The sequence below is a fragment of the Alosa sapidissima genome, chromosome 9, assembly GCF_018492685.1.
Source record: "Alosa sapidissima isolate fAloSap1 chromosome 9, fAloSap1.pri, whole genome shotgun sequence".
Lineage (NCBI taxonomy): Eukaryota > Metazoa > Chordata > Actinopteri > Clupeiformes > Clupeidae > Alosa > Alosa sapidissima.
Genome location: NC_055965.1, coordinates 14,997,916 through 15,007,432, shown reverse-complemented (window position 1 = coordinate 15,007,432; position 9,517 = coordinate 14,997,916). Strand labels below are relative to the sequence as shown.

The window sequence follows — 9,517 nt, the reverse complement described above, 5'->3', positions numbered from 1 at the left end:
ACACAAACCGCCTGGAAAAAGCACAACACAACACAACACAACACAACACAACACAACACAACACAACACAACAATGTTGATGTTTCAGATGACCCCACGTGGGGTCCTGACCCCAAGTTTGGGAAATGATGCTTTATGGTAATGTGAATTATAAAAGCCCCACTTGCATTCAATATCAATGGCAATGGCTACATTGTGCAATGTCTTGAGTTGATTATTAACAATAACAAAAAAAAAATCCCTTCAAAAATGTGTGCTCATTCATGTGTAACTGCTTCCGCCAATAAATCAGAGTATAGCAACAGTCCCACCCACAGCTGATTCAGGAAGTAAGAATTCAATACAATTTAAGAAGTGCAAAAGAAGCATTACATACCAAAGTGCAGGTTGAGTACAGTATTCTGTAAACTGTAAACTCGAAATGTTGAGAATAAAGTTGAAATATCATGTCAACTTTAATCTTGGCATTTCATCTTTATTCTCAACATTCAAAACTAGTTAGTAGGCTATAAGTAGCCGACAATTTCACGAAATCTTCTAGACTACACAAGGCATTGTATTGAGTCGTCGGCCAACTGATTCCACAGTTTTGACATGAGAAAGTGTGCCAGAGAGTTGGCAAAATAGTGTAAATAGTGTAAATAATCTGCATAGATTTGCTAGGAGTGTTTTGATCATTTGGAAATTGAGTGTAAAGAAGTAAGTTGTGTTTACAGTTCCGCAAAAAGAGTGCTGTGCAGTGGATTGTGCCTACAGTTGTGCAAAGTGTGTGTTACAAAATTGCAAAGTGAGCTCTCCATTGTGTTCAACCCAGCATGCAATCACATCAAGTCAGATCTGTCTCTAGATCTGCATGAAGACGAACACGCCTGATGTCTTCACAACACACCAGATGATTGGGTCAACGTATTCATAAAACAGCACATGATATGCTCAATGTATTCACATGTCGACGTTTTGCCGCAGAAGGTGTGGGACATGTGTAGACAACTGTCATATGCAATATTGGCGTTACAAACTACCATGCATTTCTATGGAGGATTAATGTCTCCTCAGTAGAAAGTCTCTGTTGTTTCCTGTGTTTTACTGTAAATGTGTATCTTTTACACAATGTTGTGTAATGGTTTCTGTCAACACATTGCAGTTCAGTTAAATAAATATTGTTTTACATGAGAAATATGTTGCACACACGTTAATAATGATTCGAGAAAAATAATGATTCGAGAAAAATAATGATTCGAGAAAATCATGAACTTAAACGCTAAATGTAAAACTATGTTGCAGATTTCAATGGATTCCCTCCCTTCAGAAGAAAAGTGCGGGAAAATAACAAAAGATGGTGTAAACTAGTGGTCTGTGGGTGGTGCTAACCTTTCACTGACTGCCCCCCGATACAAAATGACCAACCGTGTCAGAGTATTTGGTTTCGGAGGGAAATTATACAGCCATTCTGGTCGTGAGTGTGTGAAGTGACGCAGTCCTCTATTTGCATATAACCTGGAATATATACCAGATAACTTCATGAGGAGTCTAATTAACAAACTAACGCTTGAGACATCAGTATGCCCGATCCAGCCAAGCCTGCGCCTAAGAAGGGCTCCAAAAAAGCCGTGACCAAGACTGCCAGCAAAGGAGGGAAGAAACGCAGAAAGTCCAGGAAGGAGAGCTATGCCATCTACGTGTACAAAGTCTTGAAGCAGGTCCACCCTGACACCGGTATCTCTTCCAAGGCTATGGGTATCATGAACTCCTTCGTGAACGACATCTTCGAGCGCATTGCTGGAGAGGCTTCCCGTTTGGCTCACTACAACAAGCGCTCCACCATCTCTTCCAGGGAGATCCAGACTGCAGTGCGTCTGCTTCTGCCCGGTGAACTGGCCAAGCACGCCGTGTCCGAGGGAACAAAAGCCGTCACAAAATATACCAGCTCCAAGTAAAGTGTTAACACGTTCTTCAACACAAAGGCTCTTTTAAGAGCCACCCACATTCTTTTGAAAAGTAATTCCAGTAATCCTACTTACCTGTAAGGACTCATTACTGCTAATCAATTTATCAAAGACTTTGAAATATGATTAATCTGCATCTGTTAAGGATCTAAAATCTGCTCAATACTGTTAGCCCTATTTGGTTTGCTGTGAACATGGGTACTTACGCATTTGGGTTGCTTAGTGTTCCGGTGTTTTGGTCTGGGTTTAAACGCATATATGTTAAGCATACACATAACTAAGCGGTTCTAATGATTTATGGTGCCACAACTGCCATATGCATTATTGGCGTTACAAACTAACCCCATGCATTTCTATGGAGGTTTTTTTGAGTGCTGTGTCGTCTCATTAGAAAGTCTCTGATATAAAAAATAGTTTTGCACTTCCATTTGCCAGGTCTTCAGGCCTCACTGACCTGAGCTCGTGCAAGTCAGAAGGGGGAAGACAATATTGGGAAAATAAGGTTCCAGTGGGGGCTGGCAAAGAAGCAAAGAGTGAGTGTGTTTTAATGTAGCACATATACAGTCCATATGATCAATAAGTATGTGTCTGCAATCAATTTAATACACTGACCATTTTCTCACCCATTCATTTATAATGGCCGGGCTCCTCATAAAGTTATCTGGTATACATTCCAGGTTATATGCAAATAGAGGACTGCGTCACTTCACACACTCACGACCAAAATGGCTGTATAATTTCCCTCCGAAACCAAATACTCAGACACGGTTGGTCATTTTGTTTTTGGGGGGGCCGTCAGTGAAAGGTTAGCACCACCCCCAGACCACTAGTTTACACCATCTTTTGTTATTTTCCCGCACTTTTCTTCTGAAGGGAGGGAATCCTTTGAAATCTGCAACATAGTTTTACATTTAGCGTTTCAGTTCATGATTGCAGTTTTCTCGAATCATTATTAACGTGTGTGCAACATATTTCTCATGTAAAACAATATTTATTTAACTGAACTGCAATTTGTTGACAGAAACCATTTCACAACATTGTGTAAAATATACAAATTTACAGTTAAAACACGTACTGCAAATAATTGTATGTAGGCTTGAAGGTAAAGTTCTCCATTATCATCCGGTTAAGCTTCAGAATCTGCAGATTCAGGAATTTGGTTTCACTTTGACAAATTGCCTTACAGGGTTGATGACCGTTCTTGTTCAGTGGTTGATTTTACGTGTTTTGGAGTGAAATAATGATATCAAACCGTAGTCCTTCATTTATATTTGTATTTTACTTAATAGCGGTTTAGCACAAGATTAAGTAGGCCTGTAACTATCAATTAATTCATACTGACTAATTTGCTTGCTATCAAGCCTGAGAAGGTAGCCTAAGAAGACTACATGAGGTTGCATTTACTGATGTTTATTGGTTAGTTTATCTATATGTAGACAGAGGCGATTTGTGAATTGGAACTCGTTACGTCATAATGGTGAGTTCACAATAGCGCAGCTGTCATCCTCCGCCAAAATACTGCTTTGCTTCACTTGTTGCAACATCTCAGTTAGATATACACGCTTGTTTTCCCGTTTCGATTATATTCGAAGATATATATCTTTTACATCATAATTTTCCTAATTTGATACCATATTATATTTTAAGTTCAGGACGTTTAACTTCAGCCCATTTTCATCGTATGTGTAGCTCCAGTCAGTGAATTGGACATTTTCAGTTCAATGGATTCCCAAAGCCTTGAAGAGGAGTTGGATAGACTCCATGCCCAAAACCAGGAGATGAAACACATAATGCAGCAACTCCTGAGGGAAAACCTGGAGCGGATGCAGTACACCGGCTCCAGGACCTGCTTCCCAGCATGTGTGAGTTCCCTATAAAATCTAGTAGTAGTACAATATAGCCTAAGCTACTACGGGTATGTAAATTTAATAGCCCATATTCCCTGGGGCCAAATACGAATACAGCTTTGGCTCAATCTGGCTGTTAATCAATTTTAGAAATCATACCATGGGCTACTTATAGTAACTTTCATGTTAGGTTCATATAGGCCTAAAGAACTGTGTGTGTGTGTGTGTGTGTGTGTGTGTGTGTGTGTGTGTGTGTGTGTGTGTGTGTGTGTGTGTGTGTGTGTGGGGGGGGGGGTTGTGGTGTTGGGTGCAGGTGGTGGCCATGTTTGACATGTTTCCTCCTCCCTGTCTACAGTGTCATCATCAGCTGCTTCACCCACATCTCCATCCTCATCTTGTGCCTGTGATGCTGCCAGACCACAATCCCACAATGCTCTGCGGCTCTCTCCAGCCGCTCAGAGCCGGTGTAGCGTCTGTTCAGCATGATCTGTTGCCCCCTATCACCCCTGCACGAGCCCAGCAGCAGCAGTCCTGTGGCTCATTCCCCTCCTTGCCTGCGCTTGCCCAGGGCCAGGACCCGGTCCAGCTGTTGCTAGGTGACAGACGGCTCTCTGCAATTCCACAAGGAGGTGCTCCGCATTCCCTAAGTAGGAAGAATTTGACTGGCCTTGATCGCGCTCACCCACTGATGCCACTCCATCACAACAGAGCCCCGAGTGGCGTTGCCAATTGCAGCATGGCACCTGCTCCACCTGTCATCACCAAGGCAACGGGCAAAAGTCATAACAACGAGCCGAAGAAGATCAAGGCCAGGCGCTGTATTAAAACTGTTCAAGATGTTGGCCTGAAAACCAGCAGTCAACAGGACAACATTAACAGTGGCCAAAACCATGACGGTTGTCAACCCCAGCAGGAGCAGGATATGGGGTGTGTGCTGGAACCCCTAAACGTCTACCAGATCCCTGAGAACCTCCGACTGGAGGCCCTGCGTGTTGCTGAGGAGATCAGACTCACCAGTCTCCGCTGTAACAGTGTCCTCAGTGGCAATGCCAGTGCTTCTGACCGTGCAGGCAGTTCAACGAGCAGCCTCAGCCCTGTGGACCTCAGGACCCCGTCCGCACTGCGCGCTCTGCCCTTCCTCAACACCCCCACTCCACCCATTGGCCATGCTGTCCCCTCCCCCCCAGAGACAGCAAAACCCCAGATAACCAATCAGAGACGGTTCGTCAGTAGACTACCCCGCCTCAAGAAGACGGCTTCAGTTAGTGTGGCCACTGCTGTGACAGGTGAGCAGTGAAGTCGGTAAAGTTAGATACATATCCCTAACCTTCCTACACACACACACTCTCACTGACACACACTGTGTCTGATATATATTTAGTTGCAACACAGGAATAGGATCTACAAATCAAACTTAATAACACATGAGTGTAGCCAAGGAGCACATGCAGACCATCTCATACAGTCGTGACAACATTACTCAAACATCAGTCCATAGCATAATTTGCCATAGCAGTGTAGAGAGACAAACAGATTTGACCTTTGACCTCCCAGAGCAAAAGTCCGTGGAGTGTCTGGCAGGGAAGGAGGTGAAGAAGAAGAGAGTGATAGAGAAGCAAACAAGCAGCACCCAGCAGATCAGGGAGCTCCCAGAGCTGGCCAAACTGCCCCCTGTGTCCTGTCCCGAGGAGGCCATCCTGCAGGCCTTCAGGCTGCTCAGAGAGGATGACTGGTGGGAGTATAGCCAAAATAGGCTAGGCTAACACATTAAATCTATGCAAATTATAAGATATAGCTATGATAGGCTACTTTAACATATTTACTTGAGACAAATGATTTCTGTGCAAAGAGTGTCTTATTTTTAAGACAGCCTAGTATGACCAAGTACTGTATATGCTCCTCTGAGTTGTGTGTGTGTTGTTGTTTCTGCAGGGAGCAGAAGATCGAGGCCCTGATATCCATCAGGTCTCTGTCCCAGCACCACGTTGAGGTGCTGCTGCCCAGGCTGCATGATGTGTGTCTGGCCGTCTACCGCGAGGTCAGAGGCTCTCTGCTGGAAAACAAGATGGAGCTCATGTTGCATTTGTTCTGTTTCAGACCTGAGAATATGTATTCAAATGACTTAGTTTTACAGCACACTTTCAGTACTCGTCTTGGTGCCACTACAATGTATAATCATGTTGTGCCTGGACTCAATTTTTTAGACAGTATTAGAACACCGTTGTAACAAACTTTCTCTGTGTTTTTTTGAGTATTTTTGAGACAGCTTGTAACATTTTATAATTCTACCTTTCTCAACACACCCAGGTGAAGAACCTGCGCTCAATGGTGTCCCGCGCTGCCATGATTACGCTGGCCCACCTGCACGCTCACCTGGGGCGAGGCATGGACACAGAGGCCGAGGGCACAGCCCAGACACTGCTGCCGAAAGCTGGAGAGGCCAGCGGCTTCATCAGGGAGGACATGGAGCTGGCACTGGGGTACATGGTGCTCAACGTCACCCCCTCTCGCAGCATGAACGCCCTCATCAACACAGGGCTCAGGTGAGGGGGAGAGAGAACCCTGATGAGCCTTTACTTCAGACTTTCTGAAGTTTATTGGTTCTCTGTGGTACTGATGATACTAATGGTTCCTCTAGTCCACAACAACTGTTAATTGGTTCTCTGTTTCACCTGGTTTCTCACCTGTCTCTCCTGGCTCTGTGGTTCTTTGTCTCCTCTGGTTCTCTGGCTTACTCATTCTCTGTCTCTGTGTTTCCCTTGGTTTGTCTCAATGGTTCTCTACTTCTTAGGCACCGTAATGCGGCCGTGAGGAAGACCACTGCACAGTTCCTGGAGAGACTGGCAGAGATCATGGGGGCATCCCGCGTCCTGTCAGGGAAAAAGGACCTGACTGACCGCTTCATTCACTCCATCAGCTACCTGGCGCTCGACAGTGCACAGGAAGTCAGGTGGGAGCACTACTTCTAGCAGAGACTTTCTAATGAGACACAGCACTCAAAAAATCCTCCATAGAAATGCATGGGGTTAGTTTGTAACGCCAAAATGGCTGTTATCTACACATATCCCACCCTCTTTCCGCGGCAAAACGTTGACATGTGAATACATTGAGCCAATCATGTGGTGTGTTGTGAAGACATCGTGCCAATCACGTGTTGGGATCTCGCCGCTGGAGCAAGGTTGGTGTTGTGAAGCCTTGTGCACGCCCATTTCTGCCGAAATAGATGCCCGATAAGTGCCCAAAAAGTCTTACAATAAAAGGCCGCTAAGTGGAGGGACTGGCCTAAAAGGACTTTGCTTCTAGTTTCTAAATAAACACTCAGCTAACCGAACCAAACAATCAACTTATTATGTGGTATCCAAAAGCCATGTCATGTCATATATCAATACTACATAGAATTAATAATGTAATTCAAAATTTGATGACAGAGAAGTTTGGAGTAGATTGATTGACTCTCCCTAAATGTGATGTCTGGCTTAGCCACTTCAAATGTATTCAGCTAATGTGCCAAGCGTGTCAAGTGTGATGTCGGTCAAATGATTCTACTCCACTGTCTTAAATAGAGAGTGTGTGTCTCATGCCCTCTTATGAAATGAAAATAGGCATGCGGTTCTGCCTATGAAAAGTCATTGTGGCATCAAACATATTTTGAATGTTAATTTAACGTACAAAAACATCACAATTATTGTTTTAATGCTGTCATTATTGGCGTTGATGTATTGTTTGTGTCTTAAACAGGACCCATGCCCGTAACACGCTGGCATTCTTGGCTTCCCATCCTGACCTTATCAAGATGGTGGACAGGTTCGCCCCTCAGAGAGATCAAGGGACCGTCAGGGACATCATCAAGAAATGCCAAAAAAAGTGGGTGCAAACCGTTGGAGGACACCATTAACACATAGCATTTATCTATAATTGTCAAAATCTGCCAATCTGCCAAATTTGCCAACATTTCTACTTATTATAATTTAACCTCAGAGAATCCAGAGGGAAATGTCTTAGTAATGTGTCATTTTGCCACCCCCGTACAGAAATATCCATTGAAATAAACAAATACTGGTCTATACACAACCCTGAACATTTTGAAAAATGTGCTTTTCAATCACCTTGTTGTGATCAAAAAAATGAGAATGCGTCTTAAGCAATACACCATCCCTACATAGTCGCTGATCCAAATTAAGAAGGACTTCTGGCATCAACAAAGGATCATCTAGACCAGCAGAAGCCCACCAGCAGCATTCCAGCAAGGCCAAGCTCCTCCTCCCATTCCAGTCTGCTCTCATTCACTCTCAAGCAGCTCTACAGCCCCCAACCAGCTACAGCATTCAAACATCTATTTTCACATAGGCCTAATTTGTATTTTGTTTCTTTTTCACATCTTTTTCAAAAGTTTCCTTTTCCTGAAACAAGTTGAAAATAAAGGGGGAAAAGTTCAGTGCCTTTTTCTGACTCATTTGGCTCAAAATCGCTAATAACTAGATGTACCGCAGAGTGGTACAAAATATGACCGCCGCCCAGTCCAGCACTTTTTTTCCACAAAAAGAAATCACGCTGAAAGGCCTATATGATTCTAACTGTCTCACTAAATTGCATTATCCACACTCAATTCTCACTGGTATCTGCTAGACAACAAGTACCAAAACATGATTAGTTCATAGATTTCACATGTAAATGTCATTTTATACAACCCCACCTCCATCTTGCCTGTTCATAATTCTGAGAAATTCTTGATTGTTTGTGTTATGTTTATATTATGTGTGTGGGTGTGTGTGTGTGTGTGTGTGTGTGTGTGTGTGTGTATGTATGTGTGTGTGTGTACATTTAGTGACGTACACTGACAAGGATTCCCGGGACACTGAAAGACCGGGGCGCTTCGCTGCGCGGCGGTCATAATAATAATAATAATAATAATAATAATAAACGTAAATTACAATTTTTGTGGAAAGAAAAGAATAGGATGGAGTAGGAACTTCACTTGGGCTTCAGTAATCCATTCTAAAAAGTGATGTGTTAAAATGATGCTCAGAGACAACACATTTTGTGTCAATTTCAACGAAAAGAGTCTATATAAGAAAGACATTTCTCTTTGTGTGTGATGTGGGTGACAGACCTGCTCTAGCTGGGATGTCTGTGTGTGTGTGTGTGTGTGTGTGTGTGTGCTCATCACCCTTGAAATTTAATTATAAGTGATGCCTTTACAGCTCTGCGAAGGTGCAACAATGAGTTGGTGTGTGAGGAGATTGTCTGATGATTTGTGCGTGGCAGGCCCTTACAGAAATTTCAGGTTTCTGGCGAAGTTGACGCAGGTCATATTTTTACATTAAAATTAGGTTTCTGGCAAACAGTTGCGGTTAACTTTGGTAATGTTGCAGCAAATTTGCAGCAATGCCATTATGCAAATTAGGTTTGTCAACAGTAGTTCACTGGAAGTTTGCCATTATTGGCGAAGTGTGATGGCAAATCACTGGCGAACACATTTGCCACTAGTGCCAAACTTGCTGGAAGTTTGCCTCTAGCGGCCAACACTGGCAAACTTCTGGCGATATTTTCTAGTGAACTCATTTGTCTCCCACAAAGTTCACTCACAAGTTTGCTGCAAATCTGCCACAAACATTTAATTTTTGTAAGGGGGAGATTCCCCTTGGGGATCAATAAAGTATCTATCTATCTATCTTATGGGTCTGTAAGCATGAGATTCCCCTGTCAAAATTAGGAAATGAGGTC

General features: G+C 43.4%; 2 protein-coding genes across 4 annotated transcripts; both read left to right on the top strand.

The window, feature by feature from the left end:
* Window positions 1–1,561: 1,561 nt before the first annotated feature.
* On the top strand, window positions 1,562–1,937 carry LOC121718378 (histone H2B-like). Its single transcript, XM_042103411.1, has one exon. The coding sequence runs from the start codon at window positions 1,563–1,565 to the stop codon at window positions 1,935–1,937; it is 375 nt and encodes a 124-aa protein (XP_041959345.1). The 5' UTR covers window position 1,562.
* A 1,516-nt stretch (window positions 1,938–3,453) lies between these two features.
* LOC121718283 lies at window positions 3,454–8,228 on the top strand. 3 transcript variants are annotated; one of them, XM_042103231.1, is made up of 8 exons: window positions 3,456–3,808; window positions 4,149–5,079; window positions 5,348–5,525; window positions 5,726–5,831; window positions 6,101–6,336; window positions 6,585–6,743; window positions 7,532–7,657; window positions 7,957–8,228. In XM_042103231.1, exons 1-8 carry the CDS (start codon window positions 3,668–3,670, stop codon window positions 7,961–7,963), a joined length of 1,884 nt encoding a protein of 627 aa, XP_041959165.1. In that variant the 5' UTR covers window positions 3,456–3,667; the 3' UTR covers window positions 7,964–8,228. The 3 variants fall into 3 exon arrangements, 2 of the variants coding, with proteins under 2 accessions (XP_041959165.1, XP_041959164.1); XM_042103230.1 differs by having other exon boundaries at window positions 7,825–8,228; XR_006033902.1 differs by lacking the exon at window positions 7,957–8,228 and having other exon boundaries at window positions 3,454–3,808; window positions 6,585–6,818; window positions 7,532–7,649.
* The last annotated feature ends 1,289 nt before the right edge of the window (window positions 8,229–9,517 follow it).